This window comes from Aspergillus oryzae, chromosome 6, assembly GCF_000184455.2.
Source record: "Aspergillus oryzae RIB40 DNA, chromosome 6".
Taxonomy (NCBI): domain Eukaryota; kingdom Fungi; phylum Ascomycota; class Eurotiomycetes; order Eurotiales; family Aspergillaceae; genus Aspergillus; species Aspergillus oryzae.
Genome location: NC_036440.1, coordinates 3,459,229 through 3,484,754, shown reverse-complemented (window position 1 = coordinate 3,484,754; position 25,526 = coordinate 3,459,229). Strand labels below are relative to the sequence as shown.

Here is a 25,526-nt window from a genome sequence, read left to right as displayed (position 1 = left end):
CCAAATGTCGAACCAGTCCCAGATAAATTGTGGAGGGATACAGACGTCTTCATTCGCAGACCAGTAGTCATTCTGAGAATTGCGATCGTTACAGTCAGCCTCCGATGCGTAAAGCGAAACCCAGCAGTTGCCTAAGTCATAAAGCTCCAGGCTCCGGTGGCTGGTTGGATTCGAAGTGCAACCCTGATTGCCGTCCCCCGAGTATTCCGCCGTTGCAGTCGTTTCACATTCCCCGTCCCCGTAGACGACAAACCTCCACCCGCTAACTCCTGTCGTAAAAAACACCAAAGCCGGTAGGGTTATCTTTGGTTTCCAGATCATGTTGATATTTGTCAATCTCTTCAGCTTGTGCTTGGTGTCTTGATACACGTGGTCGGACAGAGAGATTCTCGTCCTCGTAAACTGGATCACTGTCGCGGTATTTTGTACGACAGAATGCAAGAACCGAACGGCGGTAGGCCTCGAGTGAGATTTTCTTTGGAACGTTAATAATTATGTCTTTTTTCCATTCAGGGGCGTTGATCAGGTAGCGAATAGGGAACGGTTCGTTGGCGGAAAGATCCGCGGAGTACTGGTCAAAGATAATGTCTCTCCAAGTCTTGTTAAGGTTGCGTGTGGTCATGATGAAGATTTTGCGAGCTGGATATTGAACTGCTATTTATGTCCTTTTTAAGTCGCGTACGATGTCGAGCTCAGTTGAGCGTTAACATATAGGAAGAGATGCCTTGAGCGTTTTCGGCTTCAGACGCGAAAACTTGGCATTATCCGGGCTCCGTACGTCGAGTGCCGTCAGAATTGGCAAAATCTTGGCATTATCCTTGCTCCGTATGTCGGGTGACTTCAGAGTGGGCAAAATCTTGGCATTTTCCTTGCTCCGTCTGACGCCCCACTTCAGCCCTACTAACCGTACGCTCATTAGTGTTGATTCAGCAACGTGCATCTATTTTTTATGGCGCATCACTTAAGATGCATCTTTACAGAAAGGCGGTCTTTCATTGCCCTCACTGTTTTGGCTCCACTTACCACTGCAGCACTGTCCCCAATAGTCCGATTCCTTTTAGCTCATATTTTATAAGACACTACCCAGATGCATTAACTAGCCTCTACGCGTGCCGAGGCCAATCTGTACCTCGAATGTCTAGAAGGCAATCATTTCACCGGCTCGAAAATTTCGTCCCAGAGCGATCCGCAATGGAAGTGTCCAAGTTTAAAGGCGAAGAAAAGTTCCAACATTACCTCAGGGAAGGTGTTTTGGCCTATAGGTAATGGTAAAAACCTCACGGTCAAAAGAGAAACTAAAGGACAACTATGATAAATGATCAGTTGTCTGTGTCGCGATTGAATCTGTGTCACGGTGAACTATTAACGAAGCCGAATCAAGATTCATTTGGCGAAGGACCTTTCGGCTACTTGACCGTACAAGCAAGGCCTTTTGCTCAGCCCCAGTTTGACTTGAAATCTCAATATCAATATAAGGCCTTTTTTCTGAGGGTGTATCGAGGAAGGTACGAACCAGTTGCACGCAGTCAGAAGCAAGTTTAGAGCGTTTGTTTGGTGCTCCAGCAGCTTCTGGATATCATCAATGCTCTTCCTGTCAAATACCAATTTTTATTTGCTTTGGAAGCTCAGAACCTCGTTTTGCTTCTGCTGTAGACTGTCCATCAGACCTTTCAGTTTCTTGAGTAGGACTTTACAGCAATTGATGGAATCGTCCAAATCCATCACTAGCTGATGATGCGCATCCCCGGTATCAGTACCCATCCATTCCTCTATCTTTGTCAACGCAAGACGCAAGGCGGATAATTAACTTGTTAGACTCAGGAAGGTAAGGTCTGCATCGTTCCAATCACTTTGTAAGTCGCGAATGGCAACTATCGTCTGGCTCACGATCTGAATAATGTTCGCCAGCGCACCGGCTGTTCCAATGATCGACACAGGGTCCGCCATTTTCGTGAGAAAGGATTGCTGTAAAGCAATCTGTATGACTGCGCGTTATGTCAGGATACTTGGAGGGGAGATAACAGAATGGCTGTGAGGCTGAGCTTCTAAAGCCTGTGCCCTAACACCGCCCGGTTCAGCCTTGTGCAGGGATTACAAAATTTCATTTCCCTGTCGAGCAGTTAATTTCCTTCTGCCATCTTCCTTTCTCTCTGTTTTCTCCCACCCCCTTTTTTTTTCGCTTTTTCCTATTTTCTTTTTCTTTTCCTTTCTTTTCTTGTTTTTTTCTTTGATTTCTTTCTGGAGGCTGAAGACTCTCCTTTGGCAGAGCTCTGTGACCCCTGGTACCGGATATATAATCCGGCCCAAGCACGAAGTAATTTACATCAATGATCGTGTTTGTCAAGCAAGAGCTTTCACGAAACCCAAAAGAAATTATCAACGTCGGAACCAGTACTGGAAAAGAAAGACGACCATCAAGGAATCCGGGCCCGCTAGCCCCGGCGCCAATTTATTCGTGCATCACTGGCCGGGAACGATAAGGCAGATAAATGGAGGTGGATATAGCGGATTTGTACCTATCACTAAGAGAAAGGAAAAGACAAATAAGTATTGACAAAATAGTAACAGTTTAGAGGTATAAGCCTCCCTATTATCGAGTATTCTTGGAAGCTGTTTGCCGCGGCATTTTCTTTATCGCACATCAATAGACGAATACTATAGTTTCGAAATCAAGAATATAGGTGAACCTTAAGACGGCGGTGGGTGGTCGGAAAAGCCCACTGATATCCATCCTGAGTACTGACTGCACTTAAGCCACATACCAGAAGGTTAATAGTTGGCTGGATGACCACCGGCGAATTCCTCCTATTGTATATTTTTTTTGTATCTATTAGTTTGATTGAGCTTCTTAAAAAACCCTTTGGCAACTAGCTGATCTAAGTTCTTCGTAAATTTGTGTCTTGCCACGGTCTCATAAGGAATTACTCAGGCTACTGGTCTCATAAGCGGACAATAGTCAATATCTCAGATACAGCGTTATTAATTATACAGCATAAATCCCAAAGTTACAACGAACTACATATAAAAACACTTTTCCTGCTGACCGACTGCACCCACTGTTGACTCTGGCCTCTCAACAACCCTTCAAGTCACCCTGAAATAAAAGGTGAAGTCATAGAACCTAGTTCCCTGCCAATTCTTGAACTGACCGAAAGGCCCATGGTCTGTGTGAGCCTGCTCCGAAAGCTTCTTCTTGTCAACTTTGCCGGTCCACCTCCACGACTGACCTTTGGCTCTGAATTTCTTTGATAAATCATCAACTTGCCCGAAGGAAACACGGGGGTCCGCAGATAGCTGTTTGAAAATTGCCTGCTTGGCTTTCTGATAAGCATCGGTATCCACTGCAATCCAATTTCCCTTCACTTTGCCACTGTAGAAGCCTTTCACGCCTTTCGTCGAGCGTGTTCGAATCTTTACCTCGCGGCTGCTAAGTTTGTCACCGCTCACATCTGGAGAGTCATCCCAGGGTTCGCTCTGGGAAACGTAGCCCTCGTCCTGGCAGGTGCAACTGATCGGATCCCAAGTTTCGCAGCTCGGGTCTGTCCAGTCACACTGTCCTTTCTCAGAAACTAAGAACATGTTATAATACCATCTGTTCATTGGGGCCTATGGGATTACCTTCAACAGTCTCATCATCATCGGCTTGGAACATCGGCGACGCAACAACTAGGCCGACAAAGAGAACAAGCAAGGTAAGAAATGTGGTCTTCATCCTTTCAACTGTGCACACCAGATAAATGATAGAGGAAGAGCTTCAGTTGTGTGGTCTGTACGCAACTGGTCGCAGTGTATATCAGGATAGATACATGATCCTTGTTTTATACCTTAGAGTATTCCGCCTCGGCAGTTCTACGATATGATTGAGGAAGTCTAGAACAACACCTAAACTTGCGAGCCACCCAGGGTTGGGTTGACCTAGACCATCGTGAACCTCTCAGCTCATTTATTATAATAGCAAACTAGAACTAACCCCAATAAAATGTCACAGAGAAGGGAGAGTTTGGTGCAAGTCACATACAAGTCCACGGTACAGGACACACGTATATTTGACGTTTTTTGTTGGGCAGATATGCAATTCGACTAGCCCCTTGACAATGTCATAAGACAAACTAAGACGATCCAAGAATACTGTTGGAAGGCGCTCTAGAACATCCTTCACGCCAGCAACTCTTTAATGCCAAGGACTTAGATGCTGTATTTAGCACCCGGCAGGCTGGTAAGGCCTCTTTGTTAACTCTAGTGGTGGACGTCAAGAAGGCTAAAAGGCCCAGAACCATACCAGCGGTAGATCGGGGACGATCACAGCCACCGAAACTCAGTCTAAGGCTAGACCTTACAGGGGATATACTAACCCTCATTGATCAAATCCACAACCTTAAGATTTTAGGAAGATTTACTCAATCTGTCTGGGCGTTTTTGAACCATGGTTGTGAACCCGTGGTCCGTGCGAACTGCATCATGAGACCCTACCGTACTTTAATACCTGCTACAGCCCATAGTTGTATTCGCAAGTAACTCACATTGTACCATATTCTTCTATAAGGTTTAATGATTAAAGCTTCGTTCATACTATCATAAGATCATGGTTAGGGTTGTTTTCGGGTCGGGTTGCGGAAGTAGCGCCCGCTTTAATTTAGACTCGAATCCAAGAGGCTCGACCATGTTCTGCGCGGGGTCATGTGATAGAGAGATCTAGACTTCATAGATTCTGCATCGGTGGTCATTTGGTTCCTTCAAACTCGTTGATCTTTGTTGAGACGTCCTCGTCCTTGGCTTGCAATCGCATGTTCCACCGGGCACTGGCTGCAGAAATGCTGCACGAGTAAGAGATCGCGGCTCCGAATAAAAGTAAACTGTTTCCAAAGGTTCTTCAGAAGGCCTCTTGAGAAGATACGTCACTAATGGGAAAGGTCAGATATAGAGATAAGTGCACCAGCGTTTTTGACTGCCTCAAAATTTTGCATGAAGTCAGCACTCGCTTCACATTTGACGGCTATTTCTGGTGTTTGCCTAAGAGTACTTCTCATCTATGCCCGCATCTATAATGGGCGATCGGTGGGAGCGAGGATATCCGACGAATGAGAGACTAGAATATGGAACATACTGGCTGGGTGGTTAGGATAGACCCAATTGTCAATTGACTCTGAAAGCCTCTATAAAAATCTAAAACTTGGGCAGGTAAGGCCACCACTTGAACGGCGACTCCTTCTGGGCTGCATCTAGATATATTGGTTGAATAAACTTCTTATAGAGAGACCTATTGTGCAATATTCTTAGAAGCCGGTCAATATTGTCCGTTTCTAAGTTATACAGTGACAAAAGGCCACCATAACTTTAGGGGAAAATTATAAGGATTATTAAGAGGGACAGAAATGATTTCATTGTTGAACCCAAGAATATCACTGACGCCTGATGCTGATCTGTGATCTTTGGCCCACTCCCATGGGTAGACATCGAACTCAAGGATCTAGAAAAGGAAAGAAAGGACGTGTGGAAGGTGGTGCAGCAATTGTGGAAGTACTTTTAATATTACAAAGGCTGTGGGGTTAGTGTTGCGTGTCGAAGCGATCTTCACGCACTATTTAATGCAACCAAATGTAACCCCGCCTGATCCCTGCAACGATGTGTAATCAAAAAAAATTGATTGACGATCAAATAAATGCGACCCAACTTGATTGCCGAATTTCCAAGTTCTCTGTAAAACAAATTATCATTTAGCCATGGGATCCATTGTTGTTGAGCCATACCGGCCCACACCTGCCGATATCACGATTAACAACCACAAACCGGGGGACCCGTCGAAGATCCTGTTCAAAAACGTTTGCATTCTGGATTCAACCGGGCGGGCCCCTTGCCATGGAAATGTCTTAATCGAAGGAGAACGTATCGCCGCCGTGGGCGATGTCAGCGACTCAGCCGCCCGCGGCGCATTGGTGATCGAGGGCGAAGGCAAGAAAACACTAATGTCTGGCCTGATGGACGCCCACACCCATCTCAGCTTTAATGACTCGCCTACTCTCGACGGCCTTACAAGTGCGCCACTTGAAGAACATGTCCTATCGACTGCTCAGTCGGCCAAAACCTACCTCGACTGCGGCTATACCATGTGTTTCGGGGCAGCCTCAGCTCAACCTCGGCTCGATATCGCGATCAAGGGTGCCATCAAATCCGGTATGATTCCAGGTCCACGTACTCTGGCGAATGCACCTGAGATTACAACCACCGGGGGAGCAATTGTGCCTGGTATCTCGCGCAATGCAGACGGGCCACATGAGATGCGAAAGCAGGTTCGGGAGTTCATTATGCTCGGGGCGGATAATATTAAATTGAGCATGAGTGGGGATGACATCCACCTAACAATGCCTAGCACGGAAACATATTTCACTCTGGAAGAGACGGTAGCCGCAGTAGATGAGGCGCATAACCGGGGGAAACGTGTCTGTGCACACGCCAGAAGTGCCCAATCCGTCAAATTTGCCCTCCAAGCTGGGGTGGACGTTATTTATCACGCTAGCTTCATCGATCAAGAGGGAATGGACATGCTAGAGCAAAAGAAGGATCATGTTTGGGTCGCTCCAGCTCTGAACTTCTTCTATACAACATGCACCGGCGAAGCAACTCCATGGGGCTTGACCGCCGAGGATGCAGCGAAAAAAGGCCTTACGTACGAGGTGGACACAGCCTGCAAGGCGATGCAAGAGATGCGCAAAAGGGGAATTCGTGTCATGCCCGGTGGTGACTATGGTTTTGCCTGGGCGCCCCACGGGACGTATGCCAGAGATCTGAAGCATCTTGTGGACTTGTTTGGCTACACCCCGATGGAGAGTATTATTGCTGCAACTGCTTGGGGAGGAGAGATGATGGGATACCCAGACGATTTGGGCAAGGTAGCACCGGGATACTATGCGGATATGATTCTGGTGGATGGAGACCCTCTGTCTGATCTGGAGATTTTGCAAAAACAGGAGAGATTGCATGCAATTATTATCAATGGTCATATCCATAAGCATGTTGTACCCTCGCAAGCTGTTTATGCTTAGGAGAACCACACAGCAGTGACTCGATATTGGCTACCATACTTAAATCGGCATTTCTACAAGTAATTATATTCCAAAAGTGAAAATTATATTAAGGAGCAGGAAAGATAAAGCTATGCACTGCAGGCAGCATCTAGTCCTATGATTCACTCAAATACGTCTCTATAGCTGGGGCTCCCATGGAAAGCGGCAGTTCTTTAGCGAATACCGCAGCTGTGGTCCTAGTATAGCTCTGTTACAACTTATTCTTGTAACAATCAGTATAATTATATTTAATGCCCACTCTACCAAAATGCCAATGACATCAAGGGTCGCGCCTTGAACACTTTATCCACCAACATTATATATTCCTTGGATGATAATACAGGGGAAAGTGTCCTAAATAAAGGTAATATTAGGACTATATTCCGAACAAGAATGCGGCATATAATTCTGGCTATTATCCTTGATCATTCTATTTCAAAACACAGTATGTCATGTTTCTGTCTCACTTTCTACCGAAACTTTGAGGACATTCCATCTGTACAAAAATACTGGTCATAAAAACCCTGCATGCACATGGTGCATAAAAATGTTTCACAGCTGTTTAATGTTCATTTAACTAGAAGGTCTATTGTGCATGCGATGTCTAGGTACCTGGAGTTTATCTTATGACATGCTCTGGTGGATTCTATTTTTAGTCTTATTTATCTATGATCTCTGTGATGAATAAATGGTTGGAACTGCTCGCTAATCCAGGCTGTCCTCTTTTTTAAACCGAGGCAATAGCAGCAGATATGAGCCGGTTAAAATTATAGCCCCGATAATGCCGTGCCTAAAAGCTTATCAGCCATGGCATTTCGCGATGGTGCGCGACCTTATGCAGGGCATAATATGTCACGTGCACACTTATCTCTTCCGATAACAATCTGCCAGGCTTGCGCTTCCCGATGTCGCTAACACAACCTGTTATTAGACCCGCAATGAATCCTTTTGTTCAACGGTCTCAGGCAGCCTGGCACCGGGTAGGCCTTGTTTCTGAATTTCCCGACCTCCAGTTGGACAATGACTGCTCTCCGATTGCCCCAAGTTGCAAAGCATTCAACATCCCCAAGACAAACATCGGCCCTCCGGTTGAAGCAGACATTGACCTACCAGGGGACTTGAAGGAGCAAGTACTTATTTTCAAATATAAAGGCAAGATTCATGCCATTGACCATGTAAGTGAGTCAGAGACATGATTCTTAGCTCTAACTGACCCTTTCCAGCAATGTCCTCATTCGTCATTCCCACTTTCACAAGGCAGCCTCTTTGACATTGAAGACTTTGGCATCACCCTCAGTGCAGGACTGACATGTCCCAAACACGGCTGGTCCTTTGATATCTTCTCTGGACAAGCAGATCGTGGCAACTACAAGCTGAAGCTGTGGGAAGTGCAACTTCGTGACCCCCAAGCTAAGGATGAGTCTGCAGACAGCACCGATCAGGAGGTCTGGGTGAGGCGGAAGCAGCGAATCGGCTAAAACGACGACTTTATTCGCTTTCGTGACTTTCCATGTTCAACAACTGCGAAAAAGCAGTTTCACTCCCAAAGCGGATCGACCTTGAGCTGGAGAGAATATTCCACTTTCCGTATTTCTCCTGGTCCAGCGCCAGTCTGAGAATCAGGTCCCTTATTGGCCCCCAGATAAGGGGTCTGGAGAAAGGCGTTGAAGAGGAATGTCAACTGGAACGTGCATATGTACGGTGATGGGTGACTATCGGTATGGTGAATTTCTCGGAATCCACAATCTCGTTCGGGCCACTCTAGGTAGTTACGCTTGAAAGGAACGGACCGAGGATTATTTCCACTAGTCTGACGGCAATATTGGTCTCTGCGGCGGATTCTTCGACATCAGCCATTATAGGTTTTGGCGAGGGAACTGTAATACTAGCACACAGCTCGCGCAATGCAAGGGCCGTCCACAGAACGACTCCTACAAATGACGTACAGAAGCTAGGAATGAAGGGCTCTCTGGTTAAAAGTAATTATGGATTTTGTTAACTTCGTTATCTCCAGTTTTCATTTAATACTCCTCCTAAGCCCTGATCTAGTCTATGATATATGAAAAAGACCAGTATAATTCATACTAAAGATCTAAAATTAAAGTATTTATATTATGACCTTGCAACAGTTGTGTATACCCAGACGCAAAAACTATACCTTCATCCACAGCTTTCCTTTGGCCAAATGCATCCTGGCAATAATGTAGAAAATGGTCCCCATTACCAACATTGTCCCCGTAAAGACCTGCAGTTTCCAGTAACTCCCCCCTGCAGCCGAGATGAGAGCGCCTCCAATAGGGCTACCTGTCAATGCGGCCACGGACATGCAAGCATACATCGTACCCGATCGGGTTCCAATCTCCCGTATATCGGAAATCTGTGCCACCAGAGCCGGACTGATCGCTGTGTAGGTGCCAGAGCTTAGACCGAAGAGAGCAGCGAATGCAATTGCCGTCGCTTGATCTTGTCCAGGGAGCCACAGAGCCAAAACGAAAATACTGGACAAACATGCAGCACAAAGAGAGACATTATAGTTGCCTAGCTTGTCCGCTGCATATCCGGGAAGAATGCGGCCGATCCCACTATCATTGCCTGGTTAACCGGTTTCTTATCCATGAGGCTGACAGAAATGCTGGGTGATATGTACATACCTCGCTGCATTGAAAATCGGTACTAAATACCCGGCAAGTTCAACTGACATTCCCCTATATTTGCCATAGGTCACCATGAATGTGATTGGGATGAACATGCCCATCGAATAGAAGAAACTGGCAAGTGCTGTTAAAAGAAATGGAAGATCCTTGAAAGGCCGGATAAATGCCATTATACCAATGTTTTTTGGTTGCGAAGGTAGCCTTGGCCTCACAGTGAGATTTGTGACGATTAATAGCGCCAACATTAGAAACGCACATGTTCGCATGGTCCACGCGAAACCTATCTGAGGCATCAAGCGATCTACTAGGATAGGTAGAACCACTCCACCGAGGCTCAATCCGCTGGCAACTATACCCATGACCAGGGCACGCTTCTTCATGAACCATGTTGTGACACAGGTGAAGCAAGGATACATGACCATGCCCGCGCCAATGGGACTGCAAATAGCTTGGGCAAGGATAAACTGGTAGTACTGGGATGAGATGGACGTCATCATGAGACCGAACACATGCAGGAAGGCCCCTATCAAGAGGAGGTAACGCGGCCCAAAATTGTCATACAGCCTTCCAACCACAGGTCCCTACATTTGGGAGTGTTAGTGTCATTTGAGAAGTCTAAGGATTCGGTGTTTGATCTTATCTGTTAGCCTCTCACTCACAGTAATAAAAATCATGAACATTGATGTTGCAGGGATCCACGACACTATACTTGGGGATTTTGACTGTAACTGATGAGTCTCATAATAGGCTTGAAACACGCCGACACCTGTGTGATGAAGGGTTAATCTTCTCTCTCTCCCCCGGGGACTTCCTTTGGTTCATACAATTCGTCCAGCCGAAACTAATAAGAAGGCCGAAGAAGGCCCCCAAAACCACTAGCCAAGCCCGTAAGCCCCCGTCAGGAAATTCCTGAGGTTCGTTTACTTTAGCTGATTCAAAGGTCGGTTGTTTCTCTCCCGCATTCTGACTTGCACCGGTTGAGTGATGTGTGTCGTCCATCCTCGCAGTTGGCGAACACTAAGAGAGGGAATAGACAAAGTAACTCTTTCAAAGTGAGCTCAGAAGTAGCACTGGGGGTTCACCAAAAAGGAAATAGGGTACAACAGTTCAATGGAAATTCAAGCTTGTAAAACGAGGTGTTAAATGAAGCTTCTCAAGTCTAGTGATCGAGGAAAGACTGGGTTAGATTGGCACTTTTATATACACAGAGAAACAAAACAGTCTACGACACATCCATCTAACTTGGTGTGCCAAAGCCGATTCCATTGACTCATAATTTAGCTGTTTATGCCTCTAAGCAAAGCGGCTGGTAGGGCGTGAGGACGGGGTGGAGCCCCGCGGAGCCCCGCGGAGGTCCGAGTGGGCCAATCACGGCGCGAGACACCAAGACAGTGAGACCGTGGAGACTTCAAGCCAATCTTACATCGTACAACAGAGCTTGGAACTGGACACTCAAAACCCCCTGAACGTGATGAAGCGTTCAACTGTAGAAGCCGGACCAGCTCCCAAGCGCAGTGCTTGGCAGCAGCCCGTGTCCTGTGAGTTCTGCCGTCTGAAAAAGGTTCGGTGCGACAAGAAACGGCCGTGCTATAACTGTACTTCCAGAGGCTTTGAATGCGAATATGCTTCAGGTAAGATATCTCTTCTTCGAGTCTGTGTCTAATTTAAGTGATTTTGCCTGACGCAAGAGGATTAACGCCCTTTGAAAGTGATTAAACCTGTACAGTCCTCCTTAGGTTCGAGCAAGGACCCATCTGAGAAGCAACACCATAGTCTTATCCCAGATGACAAACTTGTATCCCTGGAACGGTGCGAGACCCTAACACTGTATTATGCCATTACTAAGACGATTGATAAAGAAATGTTCGGGAAATCAACGACCGCCTTAAGAGAGTAGAAAGCGCTCTCCTTTCCACCTCCGGGCTAGGACAGGAGTTCCAAAGAACACCCCAATTTAGTCCCCCATCTTGTATGTTAGCAGAAAGTCATCATGGAGCAGACAGTCCCAAGACATGGGACAATCTTGAGGCCATTGCTTCTAATCCACACTCTGCTACCGAGCCGAGCTTTGGACGACAGCAGCCAGCAAGGGGGATATCCATGAGCGATCCCAAATTTATTCTCTTTAATGACAGAAAGGCTTCTGGGGAGGCATCTGCCAAAACACTCCAGCATCATGACCCACCAACTACCGATGTACCGAACAATGTCAAGTGGAGAAACCTGCAAAGTCTTCTGCCTGATATTCATCTTGCTCGGCTACTTTTTGAACATTATGTTCAGACTGCGGACTGTCTGCACCGCGAGATTCATGTTCCTTCCACGCGCACTCTCCTGGAGGCCACTTATGATGAACTATCGGGATCGATGATGGGGTTACATGAAACGATTATCTTGTTCCTTTCCATCTTCGCATCCAGCGCCTTTTATGTCTGCCATTCACACTCCCACTCAGTATCTGACCAACTGAAGGATGCGTCGAAGTGGTACAATACATGGAAGGAGGCAGTCATATTTGCACTATTGCAGCCAGATGCAATACGCTCGTCGTCACTAATATCTCTGCAGACAATATTGATCATGACGTACTTAATATGGGATACGGAAGGCCAATCATCCATGTTCCATACCCTAAGAGGTATCGCACATTCGAAGGCAATTCAAATGAAGATCCATCGCCTCGACGCGCATCATCCAACAGAAGATGACGACGTCATTGTAACAGAACTCAAGCGCCGTCTCTGGTGGCATCTTGCGTCTACTGACTGGTTTGTTCGATCCTTTCATCTCAATTGCACATAGGACAATGCTAATGATGCGCTTCGAGGCTTGTTGCTAGTGTCCCAGGAAGCCAGGAGGGAATATATAGCATCAACCCGAAGCTTATGGCGGTCAAATATCCCCTCAACATAGACGATGCCGATATCCGTGCCGACGGACCATCCCCAAATTCGCTACCCGAGGACCAGCCAACATCAATGTCATTCTTCATCCAACGCATTAAGCTTGCTGAGCTATGTCGAGATATGGTAGATTCTATGCAAAACATCCACCAACGAACAGATATACCAGATCACGAGCAGATCCGCCAGATTGTTGGATGGTTTAACTCATTCGAGGGAAACCTGCCATGGTTCTTCCAGATGGATGAAGAAAACAGAAATAAAACAGCAGTATTGGCTGCCCATCACCCCTATATTATCCGGCAAAGGCATGTGTTATTGTTTGGACTATACTCACGACTTGGCCGTTTGCTAAGGCCACTTCTTATTCGAGGAGGGAGCCATCCATCTTGCTCTGATTTGGTCAATCTTGGAATAAGCTGCGCCGAGAAGTTATTGAATATTCGTCATACAGTCGAACCGGAAGATCTTTGCCCTTCCTTCCATTCACACAGTATTGACCAACACTCGTTTGGTGCCCTGCTTCTCTTGACCATTGATATTATGAGGGATAAAGATGAGCTTCGTGCACGGGACAGAAGGAAGAACTTGATTCGCGAATGCGAAATGCTGAGAGGAAAGCAGAGATCCTTGGGGGAGCCTACGAAAAACATGATCCGAGCGCTCGATCAATTAATAGGTATCATTCAGAAGCCACGTCTATCCTTACCGCGAGAATTTGTGGACGTGAATGGTAACCATCCTGGTCCAACGTCGACTTCAACGCCATATGATAGTGCCGGCCTTCCAACACAACCATTCTCATCTGAAGAAACCGAAATTCCAGGAAGTCAAACAGTGCCCACTGGGAAAGCAGATGACCCAGAGGAGCATGCCCACATGTCTTTTACCTCAGCGGATAACTTTCCGTGTGCTCATGAGCATCCAGCCAACAATCCTGCGGGCCAGGATATCACCGAGCTCTGGACAGAGCTGCTGAACAGTTTCCCTTATTCGCCAGGGTTTACATGGGAAGAGACATTTGACTGGACGTGGTCTTGATGCTCCCAGGACAGGGAATGGATGCTCTAATCAAGATAAAATAAGTAATGTTACATAGGGTGTCACATGAGGCTTGCTTGATAAAGGTCCAAGGGGGTTGTGGGCCTCTGGCTCTATCCCATGCTGGCCCTGATTTGATAGTGGTTGAGCTGCTTGATGCAGTATATACCTGATAGAATAAGTATACAACTTTATCTAAGTCCTGTACCCCTGGTGATCTTTCCTTTGTCACATTTTGGCGGCCACTGATGGAATCAATTATATTCTAGTATTAGCATTTTCAGTAACATTGTTATGCCTAATTTGACTACTTCCACCTGACAAGGAGATAGTGATATCGGCTTCTGATTTATATAACTTCTGTGACGTGTCTGCATACGACTGTGGGGTACTTTGGAAACAGCTGGGCTCAATCGCAGTGGCTGTATGTCCTAACGCCGCAAAGGCAAATATCACAGCTTCTGGAAAACTATGCATATTTTGAATGGCTATTGCTACAACTATGTTCGATTAACTCCGTATACCATATTGTCAAAAACTGTGATTGTGACTGATATGTGTGCTCCTGGCTGCCTGAGCAGTGGAATGCACCTGGCACAGTTTCCCTGGTGTGCAACCGTATATAGCAGTGCTTTGCTTGTGCCGCGAAAGTAGGTTTTTGCAGCAAGTGGGCATAAGGGCATTCATTCAGTGTGTACAGAGTATATTTTGATACAATCTCTAAAGTTTACCGATGTAACAACAGGTCCAATGCCAATGTCAATGTTACAGCTTTGAAGGGTCCTGCAAAGTGTGTCCAGTATAGCATGATTTGAGGGTGTTTTTACGCCCCGTCATATCTATTCTGGATGCATTAATCAATAATGTCTTTTATGCCGATTGACTCGCCCTGTGTAAAAACAAAAAAAACACAAAAAATACAACAGGAGGGATTCGCTGGTGGTCACCCACCCAACTACTAACCTCCCGGCGTGTGGCTTAAGTACGGCTGAGCGGACGGGAAGCCCTGTTCTCCACACCCTATGGTCGTATGTACTATGTTCTTAGATGCGGAGGATTATATAGTACCATAAGTAATAGAAAGCACAGCACCTAGCTCTCCTTGTCCTTGTAAATACTCCAATTCGCGGCAATCAGGCAATAGAATTCCCACGTCAACGCTTCCAGGATAGAAACGTGCCATAGCTGAAGCTATATGAATATATAATGGAATGAAGTGGATTAGACCTTAGTGGTACAGCATTATGTCACTATACAAAAATATATCAATAATTGCAGTGACCTCGCCGCTTGACAGTAATTATGAGTGTCTGAATTACCATGATTCAGGACTATCAGGGAGGCTCCATAGTTCTCCACATGGCGATAGCAAGTGCTGGCCTCTGGCCGCTTAGAAATGTCCCTGAATCTCGACGAGTCCGAATCCGGTCACGCACTTGCCATCGGCGTCAGTTCCATTCACGGTGACAAAGCCCTCGTAGGTAGCAAAGCCCCTGGCAGCCCACAGCTCCTGGTCCTCATAGGTCGTCTTAACCGTGAGTGTAGTGCTGTCCTGAAGGACGATTTTCCATGCCTGGTGGTAGGTGGCGTTGGTATGAGGGGATGTCCAGGAGTTGCCGAATGGTTCAACGGTGGGAACAGACTGGACAATGTTGATACCAGCCTTGGACTGGGTAGTGGCCCACTGACGATGACCCTTAACGTCGCTGTCGTACATCCACAACGAGACCAGCTCTTTCTCGTCACTCTCCCCATTGTTGATGTGCAGTTGGAACCAAGTCCAAGTATGGCTGGTGGGTGCGGGCCCAACGTTCCACTGACGGTCGTACCAAGTTTGAGAACGCTTCGTGTCAACAGTAATCTTCTTACCGTTGAAGACCAGCGACCCAGAGGTTTTTCCCGCAGGCATGGACCACTCGCCCGTCTGGTCCGGGCCGAATTGAAAGAGGCCACCAAGACCTGCGTTGAAGAGGACAGGGGCGGTCAGCTCGTAGGTCAGATCGAACTGGAGGTTTGTTCTATTTGATACAGTGCGCAGCTTCGTGATGGAGTTGTTGGCGAGAGCAGAGCCGAAGAAGAAATCGTCGGTGCGGATGTTGAACTTGCCGTCCTGGCTGTGGGCCGTAAGGTTCTGGGTGGTCATCTCTGAGAACAGGCTATAGGCCGGTTCGGTGATGTCATATATGCCACCACGGTACAGCCCGAATGTATCGGTGGCAAGGACGTGGGACAGCACCATGTACTGGTGATTGTCACTTCCCGTGAGGTAGGATGACATCCACCAGGAGTTACTGGAGTCGGCCATCTCGCTGTTGGAGGTGTTGAAGTCATATGGCAAAGGCAGAGGGTCAATCTAGTGTCTACATTAGTGGTGAAATTTCCTGCTGAGCTGGTGGGGAGACTGCTTACCAGTTGAGCGGTTTGAATGCCTGCTTGGCTCGGATGGAAGTCATAGGCGGCAGTATGGTGGGAGCTCTGCTTGTGACTACAGTGCGAGCTGGTAGCTTGGACGACTGCAAGTGCCCAGATAGGCAAAGATAGCTTGAACAGAATTGCCATGCTGTCTTGGGCGAGTGAGGTGTTTGCTACTTGTATGTAATTGAACGATTGATGTGACACTCGGATGGGAAAGAGACGAGTGTTTATATAACTTAGGAGAGCTCACCGAGCCAACTAATCCGGATAGCATCGAGGCTGTTGGCCCCTTGATGGATCTGAGGATATCCACGGATATACTGTTTCAGAGCCGAAATTCAAGGACTCAATTCGAAGACGGCAAGCCATACTTCGGAGGTGCGAGCATGTCCGAGCTTATGAGCGCTTAGTCATCGGTTATAATTGAGTTTCTTGGGAAGTTCTATGTCTCAAATCAAGGGATGCGGCACCTAACTATTCAGTGCGCCACCATTACTGTGGTAGGGTGTGAAGAGAATACTCAGTGGACTGGTGGTATTATTTCTGGATCAAAATTCCAGTAGTTTTACTATAATACCCTTCTTGATATAATATAGACGGTTTTAAAAAACCCAAGATAACTCTGAACGTTTGATATGATATAATCCTCGCACCACTAAGAGAGAAAGTAATATGGGCAATGGGACTGCCACAATACGCTATTCACCACTAACAAGGTATTCAAACTCTACTACAGACTATATATGATCTATGACTGGGTCAACATTTAAGAACATAGGAATATTTTTAAAGCAGAGCTATGATTTACACTCGCTGACTCAGCGGGTGTAAGCAATGAGGAGTCCCTCCCGGCTGATCTATATGCTCCCAGTTACCTCGAGATGCCGAAGAGGCTGAATGACCACTAGTTCCTTTCCTCCCTGTCTATAGAAAAGAAGCGTAGATCCTAAATTTATCATTTATTTCTACCTTGAGTCCAGAACTTCTAGAACCAAACTTTCAGTACGGTAATGCTCTCTGGACAGGGATTTCCGGAGACAAGTTCTATGGGTTTGACAACGGTGGTCCGGATTACAGTCTCATTTCCCCGTAGTGGATCAAGGAGAATACCCAGATTAGCACTCTAGGCAAAGCGTATCCGGACGCAATGTTCATACTAGAAGGCGACACCTCGACGTTCCTGTACCTTATTAGCAACGGGTTAGGATCCCCAGAACACCCGGACTGGGGCAGCTGGGGTGGCAGATATCTACCCGTTGACCGTTCTCCCGTTTCAGCTTACAACCATTTTCACGACGCTACTGACCGAGTCGTCGGTGCGAAAGGCCTCGCGGAGGTGCTCAAGGTGTAACTGACAACTGTGTCTCAGATAGTTCATACCTCAAATTGCGGACTCGCCACTTTTCTTGTCGGACTCTTATACATGCTCGGTCCATTTGTCTGCACCCTGATCGTGAACGATACTGGAGCGGCAACCAGCAGGTGGGCATACCGGGCTGTCTTCTGTGCGCAGTACGGATTCGCCGCGGTCTTGGCTGCATAGTCTTCTTTATGCCGGAGTAAACGTCTAATTCCCAAGTATGACCCACCATTGCTGACACTACCAGATCCCCATGGTGGCTAGCAAGCCGAGGCCACGATGAGAAAGCCACGATGAGAAAGCCACGATGAGAAAGCCATAATGGACCTCCGCCGCCTCGGCTCATCGCGCGATGAAGCCGAGCAGAAACTGGCCACGATCAAGAGAACTCTGGAAGAGGTCCGTCGTGAACCCGAAGGCGTCTCATACCTAGAATGCTTTCGGAAGTCCAATCTACGACGCACCACTATTGCCGTTTTCCTTCTGTGCATGCTCTCTGCGGCGGGTGCTTCCTTCGCGGCCTCATACTCTACCTACTACGCCCAAACAGTAGTCTATAATACGGAAATGTCCTTCAAGATCCAGATCATTCAACAGGTCCTGTCCCTGATAGGCAACGTCATCTCGTGGTGGTTGATTGACAGAGTTGGTCGGCGCCAAGTGACGTTCTGGAGTCCATTTGTTCTAATGGTCTTTCTGTTTATTATCGGGGCCCTGGCCACTGAGGGCTCCTCGGAGGCATTCTTACCCCCACCCACATGAATACCATGGTTGAGGATATTCACCAACGTGTTGCTAACTTTGCTCGAGTCGCGCGTTCGTCAGAGCCTTTGCAAATTGCAATTTGTATGTCTGTGAACAGCTTTGAAGCAATAGCCACGTTTACTCTTTAGATTGCGATAGGATCAAAGTATCACTAGCAGATAACGGAACTCTTTTTCCACCAAATTAAGTATGATAAAGGTACAACATTGCCATTCTTTCTGTAAAGATCTATAAAGAAACAGGACAAAGCCGTCCATTATTATTCCAAGAATACGGCAAAGGATCAGTGGTCCTGACCTCCCCATCCTCCGCACCAACAGCAGTCAGCGCAAAGAACAGACTAGTGGGATCATACTTCTGCTTCAATGCGTACAGAGCGGGATAATTAGCCCCATAGAAGGCCTCCTGCAGGTTCGGCTCGATCAGATCAGCCTTGCTCATGTAGGCGCCGGACTGCGGGAGGCGGTTTTGACCGCGGCAGCGCCGACGTATTCTTGGGGAAACGCGACAGCCCACGCATCATGGCTAGGGGTTTGTAGGTTAACTGGAGATCAGGGCAGAAAATGGAAAAGGGTAGACGAACAAATTGTCCGCATGGTAATACCATGGTGTGTAGGTAATGTTCAGGCTATCGAGAACATTGTACCATGGAGCAAGCAGAGCTTTTGTCTCAGCGATGGTCATGTTAGGTGCCACGAAGGAATGCATGCGGAAATAGTAGTCGGTCGATCCAGCATGGTGAGTCCCAATCTCAACGGCCGACGCTCCAACATAGTAGTAGCCGTAGGTACCTGCGTTGACAAAATCCTCAAAATTGTCAAAGTAGGCCTCAATTCCTTTCCAGAACGCATCGACATTGGGCGCGTCGTTGATGGTGAAATTAAACGTAACAGTGGTGGTTGGCAATCTCGGGAGAGCTTTGACAATCAGAGAAGTAACAACGCCAATGGTACTTCCGCCACTACCACGAAGCATCCAGAAAATATCGGAGTTTTCAGTAGAGGATGCAGGAATGAAGCGCCCGTCAGCCAAGACAAATACGCAACAAAGCGTTAGACATATATCTAATGAGACAATGGCGACGAGTTCCATATATACCTTCCATAGCCAGAACCTGATCAGCAGCCATGCCGTACATGCTGCTCAAAGGTGAGTGACCACCACCTGCAGTGTAGCCACCTCCCAGACCAACAGTCACAGCTTCTCCGCCAACGACGCTAACGCCGAGGCTCTTCGCGTACTCATAGGCTTCCCCGACTTGAACTCCAGAACCGAATTTAATGGCTGGTCCGACATAGCCATTGGCGGCCTTGTACTGTGGGTAAAACGCCTTATCTTTGAACCAATGGGTCCAAATGGACAGAGCACCTTTACCGGATGACTTGCCATTGAAGTCATGACCCGTGTTCTTCACCACGAGACGAAGGTTCAGATTACGTGCGAAGTTGACAGCCAATTGAATCTGGGCCACCGTAGAAGCATTGACAACGTATGTCGGGTAGCTACCCAACTCACAGGTGTTGGTGTAGTTGTACCCAGGCGCCATGCAAGTTCTACCTTCGTATCGGGGCAGCATAATGGAAACTGGGTCATCCATACTATAACTCGTTCAGACAGACGTTCGATGGTGAGACAAGGATCACTCACTGGAGATTGGAAACGACCCATTGAGAGGTAATATTAGCGCACTTGTCTGCATCGTACTCCGGCCACTCGAGGTAGCCGTATGCAGCCAGCGGTACTGTCTTGATCAGTCGTTTGCCCAGTAGGGTATCTAAAGTATTCCAGAGCAGATTCTTGGGCCAGGACACGTCCCCGGGCATCACTTTGCAGCTTCGTGGATTCTTCTTTGAAAGAGTCGAGTCGGTGTAGGGATCGGCGAAATGGAATACATCAGATATATTCGCATTTCGAACGTTTGACGACACGGCGGCAAGAACTTCATTCGTCAATTGGACTGTCTCTGCAGGAAACAGCGTGGTGGGCTTCGGGAAACTGTGGTTGCCGCGGCTGTAAGAGATGCAGTAACAACACTAGCACCCTGAGCGCCCATCACCACAGTTGCCCCAGCCAAGGTGGCAAGAGTGGATGACACGAAGCCCTTCATGGCTAGATAATGACAGGAAAATCCGTCACAAGGTTGGCTGGAGGGTACAGGGAAAGAATATCGGGCAAAATTAAAATTGTTGGCTGACGAGGGCCATACTTAAGAGAAAGGTAGTCGACACTAGTAGCTCGCTTCGGGGTTCAGGATGTGAAGCCATCAACATTGTGGAGATGATAATCATAGCCAGTTATTCGCAGAGATTGGATTTTGCAGTTAATTGTTGGCCACATCGCGACGCAAGAAAGTTTCTTTTAATCCTAATTAAGTATATATCATAAAGTCTTTTCTTCACCCTAATTCAAACTAGAACATTATTTAACCTATTCCTTGACTAGGAGAATCCCGGTTCCTGGCACAGAAATTTCCGAACGGTGCAGTGGCATCGTGGTTTACTAACCACAATAGCTCACATCGAATATGAGCCTGGCCAATCTCGCGTGAATAATATAAAATGGTGCACCGGACTGAAAAGGTTCTCGAATGGTAGGTATGTTTATATTTGGGAACTAGCGTGGCCACTAATGCACCCAATTAATTTAGACGCCTCCGAAGCCTTTGCGGTGCACGCACCATGAGTCTAGAGTTTTATTTCTTTCCCAAAAGCAAAATTCGCAAGATATATTCAGTGTCATTCGTTCTCGTCCTCATTTATTCTCGACTTCGCGTCCTGACTGCACCACAGGTTCCACGTTCAATAAAGCCAGAAATCGATCTCACGTACCTAGAATAGGAAGGGGATTAGGGATTAGTCAGCTAGAGCATATAAATCTTTAAAAATCAAAGATTCATACTCAAGAGGTGGTCATTACGGGCAATCTGGCAAGGAGACAACAGGTATTCTTTGGATTTGGTCATGGCACCGCCCACCCGGTGGCCCCCATTATATCCTCTCCGGTCCCTCGCATCAGATTATCCAAGAACGCCAAGTCCATATCCTGGAATGTCCCGTCCTCGCTGCCGGCCATGCCGGGGTATCCGAACAGTTGCATGGGGTCGTCGGAAAGGACTTCGGAGACGAGAGGCCCAGAGAGGCCGTGGACGTGGTCATTCGGTGCTGGGCGGGAAGGCATCGTCGTAGCAGCTACCGTTCGCGTCTGGGTTGGTCCGTCGGGTCCCGGTGACGTGACGGTAGGGGTCGAAGGACGGGAGGAGGGGCGTGCTGCAGCGGCGGCAGAGACAATCTCCCCAGCCGCTTGAATGACGCCAAAGTACGGGATATAGACATGTTTGTCTTCGGAATGAGTCGCTTCAGGTTGGATTGCGTTTTCCGGGTTCTGCACGCGAACGACCTGGGCGCAGTGGAGCTGCTCCCCGTCGACCGCCTTCGCCTCAATCGCAAGGAGACGGCGCAAAAGACACGCACTCCGTGCACTGAGTGGGTCGGCATTCAGCCGGTCGAGCTCCTCCATGTGCTCCTGCGCCTGCTCGATCAAGGCCCGGTCGCCCAGCGCTCGAACGGCCAGAAAATCATCGACCTGCGAGGAACGGTACCGGTCGAGATGCGCGAGTACTAGGGTCATGGCAGCCATCAGCGCGGTGAAGTCGATGGTGCGGCAGCTAAAGGCGACTCGGTTCCAACGACGCAGCATCATAAAACGGGAGAGGATCTCGCGCGATGCGTTGACACAACTGATCCGAGAGTAGTCGTATTGCCGATCGACCGAGTGGCGGAGCAGGTAGGGCAGATGAAGCTGGTTGAGAAGGTTATAGTGACACAACTGCGCGGACAAGCGTCGCATGTCGCAGAACAAGGCCTCCTTCTTCTGCTCCTTGCTGAGGTTTGGGGTCAGCCACCATCGGCTGGGGAGAGTGCGCGCGCATCGGTGCAGCTCCCCATCGAGCTCCCGGGTCAGGGCGTAGTCCGAGCATGCGGCGGGGTTGACATGGCTGCGCTCCAGAAGACGCGACATGATAACACAATGCTGGCGCTCCAAGCGACCCACAGGAGAATCCTGAGCCAGCATGGCTTCGGAGCCCATGGACCGATCGGGACTGCCGTCTGGCATGCCAAGTAGAAGACACATCTGGCGATCGTAGAAGACGATGCGAAACCACATGAAGTGCGGATAGGCCTTGGTGTCAGGGTGGAGGACATGGTACTGCAGGCGCGCGCCGGACTGGTGAAAGCCCATGGACTGGGCGATCGTCATGGCGCGGCGGGTGGTCATCCAGCTGCGGCGCAGATATCCGCAATTGGCCTCGTATAGGCTCTGCATCATGATGCACTCGAGGAATTCAACGCTGCCCACGAACTGATCGCGCGTGGTCACCAGACGGATGGCCATCTCGGCCAGTCGGTCGCGCATGGAGGACGGGGACTCAGAGAGACCCCTGATCTCGTCGTGGAGATCGGGGTGCAGGTGCTGTAGGAAGCTGGCCAGATGAAGCATGTGCCGGGCGATCAGCACGGGATGAACCCCGGTGCCTGTGATAGAGAGCAGAGGGCTGTGCGCGCGGGGGCCATCGCGATCGAGGATACTGTAAGGTGTAGTCAAGATCTCATGGAAAGGGATGGAATGGTGACTGTTGGCCGTGGTGATGCGGGCGATATCTTGCGGGGAGGGCAAGGCGCTGTACAGGGTGTGGGATAGGTCTTCCCCGACGGTCGTGTCCTCAGTATACGCCGGAGGTGGATGAGGATGTTGGTCGATGCTGCGAGCCGGGGTGGAGTTGGCGTCCTGGTGCAAGACCTGGTCGAGTCGTGACTCCACTCGGCGCAGACGATCGCGCAGTTGGCGATTGCTGTCGATATGAGCGGGCACTTGCTCAGGGAACTCCTGGCTCACACATTGCGTCCATCGTCGGTGACACCCAACGCAGACCGCATCCTCGGGACGCTCGAAGACGCATTTCATCTTCCGTCGCTTACATTCCCAGCAGCTGCGGGTACCCCGACGCAGCTTTTTGCGCTTAAAGGGGGGCACATTATCTAAGTTTGGTCTGCGGTCCATGGAGATGCAATTCTGGACGAGGTCAGCGACGGGATGATGTTGTTTGAATTGGGGGATCTGGCAGAGGGGATGACTTTAATTAATTACCATACCACTTCGTCCGCCGCCGCGGCGGGCCAGCCGCATGTTTTGCACCCGGTATTAGATTGGTACCGTAATTGGCTGTATTTCACAGTATGGCAGCACCGCCGGGGTTTCTTCCGCCGCACCGGCGGTCCAACGATTCCTCTTGCAACGTTCACGCCATTCAGTGACAACCCACATCATGAGTCTGCTAGTAGACTGCCCAGGCACATATATAATATATAACGCCGTAGCAATGCTGTGCACTAGGACAGTCCACCACTCCCACGTAGCTCTCCGGACAAAACACCCACTATGTCGCCCCCCACGCCCGAGACCAAGAATGACACAGACCATGGCCATGAGCTGCCATCCTCTATCACCTCCGCCAGTGGGCCTGGCGACGAGAAGGACCTCGCGTATGCGACGCCCCTGCGCTTGACCATGATCATGTGCACGTTGAGTCTCAGTACCCTGATCGCCGCCTTGGACTTGGTCAGTCTCCCAACGGTGTTACCGAGAAGAGCACTAAACTAGGAGTCCACAGGGTATCGTCGCTACCGCTATTCCCGAGATCACTAGCGATTTCCACGCCCTCGACCATATCGGATGGTATAGCGGGGCCTGTTTCCTGCTCGTCGGCACCACCTCCGCTCCCTGGGGTAAGATGTACAAATACTTCTCGGCCACCTACATCTACATGACCGCGTTGGGTCTTTATTTGGTGGGCAGTGTGGTTGCGGCGGCGGCCCCAAGCAGCATAGCTTTGATCATTGGACGCGCTCTGCAGGGCTGGGGCTGTGCCGGCACTCTGGGGGGCTCCGTGCTAATCATCAACTTCACGGCCGAACCCAAGCTCCGTCCGATGCTCATTGGTTTATGGATGGGTGTCTTTATGATTGCCACCACCATTGGGCCCCTGATTGGTGGTGTGTTTACCAGCGAGGTCAACTGGCGCTGGTGTTTCTGGGTTAACCTCCCCGTCGGCGGCACCGCCATGGCCCTGCAGTTCCTCTTCCTGCGCATGCCTAAGCACATCAAGCCCACCCCGGCAACCTGGACCAAGATTCTCCTCCACCTCGACCTCCCCGGATGGACCCTGCTATTCACCTCGGTCATCTGCTTCCTCTTGGCCATGGAATGGGGCGGTCTGGCGAAAGAATGGAGTGACGGCGCCGTCATCGCCACTTTGACCCTCTGGGTTGTCTTGTCCCTTGCATTTGTGGCCGTCGAGTGGTTCCAGGGCGATTATGCGATGATGCCGCTGCGCCTGCTGAAGTCGCGCACCTCCTGGTCGCATCTCCTATACGCGTGGATGTAAGTAGTAGTGACCCGCTGACAAAAGAGGGAGCCGCCCCTAGACTAAACGCTCTCAGTGCCAATCTCGGAAACTTCCAAATCCTGTTCTATCTCCCCATCTACTTCCAGTCCGTGCATGGCTCGTCTGCCATCATGAGCGGCGTCTACAGTCTGCCGTTCATGGCCTTCTACGCTTTTGGTGCCATCGTCAGCGGTATTCTCGTCGGGAAGACCCGCTTGCTACAGCCCATTGAGTTAGTTAGCGGGCTGATCACCGTGCTGGGCGCCGCCCTGATCTACTGCATCGACACTGGCACCCCCAAGGCCTGGTGGATCGGCGCCCAGGTCCCGTTTGGTTTGGGAATTGGCCTGGGAAACCAGGTGCCGGTGACCGCGCTGCAGGGGTTTGCCACCCCAGAAACGGTGGCCGCCACAATGGGCGTGGCCTTCAGTGAGTTGTACGGAGTTGACTGCAGTGATTGCCACTAACAGTGTCTCCAGTGTGTCAAGCCATCAGCGGCGCCTATTTTGTATCAGCCGGCAATTCCATCTTCAACAACTAAATGCTGAAGACTCTATCGGTCACGGCTCCGCAGCTCAATTCCTCTGAGATCTCGTATATGGGTGTCACCGAGCTGAAGAATGCCTTCCACGGGGAGGACTTGGCCTTGATTCGGCAGGCATACATGGTTGGCATCAAGGATGTCTTTGCCTTTGCTCTGGCTGGGGCGTGCCTCACAGTCGTCCTGGCCCTGATAGTTCCTTTCGAGAAACTGCCAGACCATGAAGCCAAGAAGGACGAGGATAAGGAGGCGGCTGACAAGGCCTCTTGAATGGGGTAGAAGCCGAGAACAACGCGAGGACGATGCCGTAGGCGAGCGCAGAATGTGTTATTTCCGGTGTAGAC

General features: G+C 49.0%; 11 protein-coding genes across 11 annotated transcripts; 6 read left to right on the top strand and 5 right to left on the bottom strand.

Annotated features, from left to right (window-relative positions):
- Nucleotides 1–262: 262 nt before the first annotated feature.
- Nucleotides 263–916, bottom strand: AO090038000073 (uncharacterized protein; the record flags this gene model as incomplete). The annotated part of the gene is made up of 2 exons (XM_023238452.1): nt 263–475; nt 779–916. 2 exons carry the CDS (start codon nt 914–916, stop codon nt 263–265), a joined length of 351 nt encoding a protein of 116 aa, XP_023092986.1.
- Nucleotides 917–3,084: 2,168 nt separating this feature from the next.
- Nucleotides 3,085–3,712, bottom strand: AO090038000075 (uncharacterized protein; the record flags this gene model as incomplete). The annotated part of the gene is made up of 2 exons (XM_001825002.1): nt 3,085–3,569; nt 3,619–3,712. 2 exons carry the CDS (start codon nt 3,710–3,712, stop codon nt 3,085–3,087), a joined length of 579 nt encoding a protein of 192 aa, XP_001825054.1.
- Nucleotides 3,713–5,720: 2,008 nt separating this feature from the next.
- On the top strand, nt 5,721–7,040 carry AO090038000076 (uncharacterized protein; the record flags this gene model as incomplete). Its single annotated transcript, XM_001825003.3, has 1 exon — nt 5,721–7,040. The coding sequence occupies one exon, from the start codon at nt 5,721–5,723 to the stop codon at nt 7,038–7,040; it is 1,320 nt and encodes a 439-aa protein (XP_001825055.1).
- Nucleotides 7,041–7,999: 959 nt separating this feature from the next.
- AO090038000077 (Rieske (2Fe-2S) protein) lies at nt 8,000–8,539 on the top strand (the record flags this gene model as incomplete). The annotated part of the gene is made up of 2 exons (XM_001825004.1): nt 8,000–8,236; nt 8,285–8,539. The coding sequence occupies 2 exons, from the start codon at nt 8,000–8,002 to the stop codon at nt 8,537–8,539; spliced, it is 492 nt and encodes a 163-aa protein (XP_001825056.1).
- A 674-nt stretch (nt 8,540–9,213) lies between these two features.
- Nucleotides 9,214–10,714, bottom strand: AO090038000078 (MCT family MFS transporter; the record flags this gene model as incomplete). Its single annotated transcript, XM_023238451.1, has 4 exons — nt 9,214–9,643; nt 9,713–10,296; nt 10,375–10,481; nt 10,540–10,714. The coding sequence occupies 4 exons, from the start codon at nt 10,712–10,714 to the stop codon at nt 9,214–9,216; spliced, it is 1,296 nt and encodes a 431-aa protein (XP_023092987.1).
- A 972-nt stretch (nt 10,715–11,686) lies between these two features.
- AO090038000079 (fungal specific transcription factor domain-containing protein) lies at nt 11,687–12,517 on the top strand (the record flags this gene model as incomplete). Its single annotated transcript, XM_023238450.1, has 1 exon — nt 11,687–12,517. The coding sequence occupies one exon, from the start codon at nt 11,687–11,689 to the stop codon at nt 12,515–12,517; it is 831 nt and encodes a 276-aa protein (XP_023092988.1).
- A 341-nt stretch (nt 12,518–12,858) lies between these two features.
- Nucleotides 12,859–13,659, top strand: AO090038000080 (uncharacterized protein; the record flags this gene model as incomplete). The annotated part of the gene is made up of 1 exon (XM_001825007.3): nt 12,859–13,659. One exon carries the CDS (start codon nt 12,859–12,861, stop codon nt 13,657–13,659), a length of 801 nt encoding a protein of 266 aa, XP_001825059.3.
- A 1,390-nt stretch (nt 13,660–15,049) lies between these two features.
- AO090038000081 (uncharacterized protein) lies at nt 15,050–16,218 on the bottom strand (the record flags this gene model as incomplete). The annotated part of the gene is made up of 2 exons (XM_001825008.1): nt 15,050–16,012; nt 16,069–16,218. The coding sequence occupies 2 exons, from the start codon at nt 16,216–16,218 to the stop codon at nt 15,050–15,052; spliced, it is 1,113 nt and encodes a 370-aa protein (XP_001825060.1).
- Nucleotides 16,219–17,755: 1,537 nt separating this feature from the next.
- On the top strand, nt 17,756–18,361 carry AO090038000082 (uncharacterized protein; the record flags this gene model as incomplete). The annotated part of the gene is made up of 2 exons (XM_023238449.1): nt 17,756–18,079; nt 18,338–18,361. The coding sequence occupies 2 exons, from the start codon at nt 17,756–17,758 to the stop codon at nt 18,359–18,361; spliced, it is 348 nt and encodes a 115-aa protein (XP_023092989.1).
- Nucleotides 18,362–18,427: 66 nt separating this feature from the next.
- AO090038000083 (uncharacterized protein) lies at nt 18,428–21,376 on the bottom strand (the record flags this gene model as incomplete). The annotated part of the gene is made up of 5 exons (XM_023238448.1): nt 18,428–18,692; nt 18,783–19,263; nt 19,298–19,797; nt 19,847–20,194; nt 21,288–21,376. 5 exons carry the CDS (start codon nt 21,374–21,376, stop codon nt 18,428–18,430), a joined length of 1,683 nt encoding a protein of 560 aa, XP_023092990.1.
- A 2,259-nt stretch (nt 21,377–23,635) lies between these two features.
- AO090038000084 (MDR family MFS transporter) lies at nt 23,636–25,452 on the top strand (the record flags this gene model as incomplete). The annotated part of the gene is made up of 5 exons (XM_023238447.1): nt 23,636–23,815; nt 23,868–24,637; nt 24,697–25,070; nt 25,121–25,149; nt 25,192–25,452. 5 exons carry the CDS (start codon nt 23,636–23,638, stop codon nt 25,450–25,452), a joined length of 1,614 nt encoding a protein of 537 aa, XP_023092991.1.
- Nucleotides 25,453–25,526: the final 74 nt, after the last annotated feature.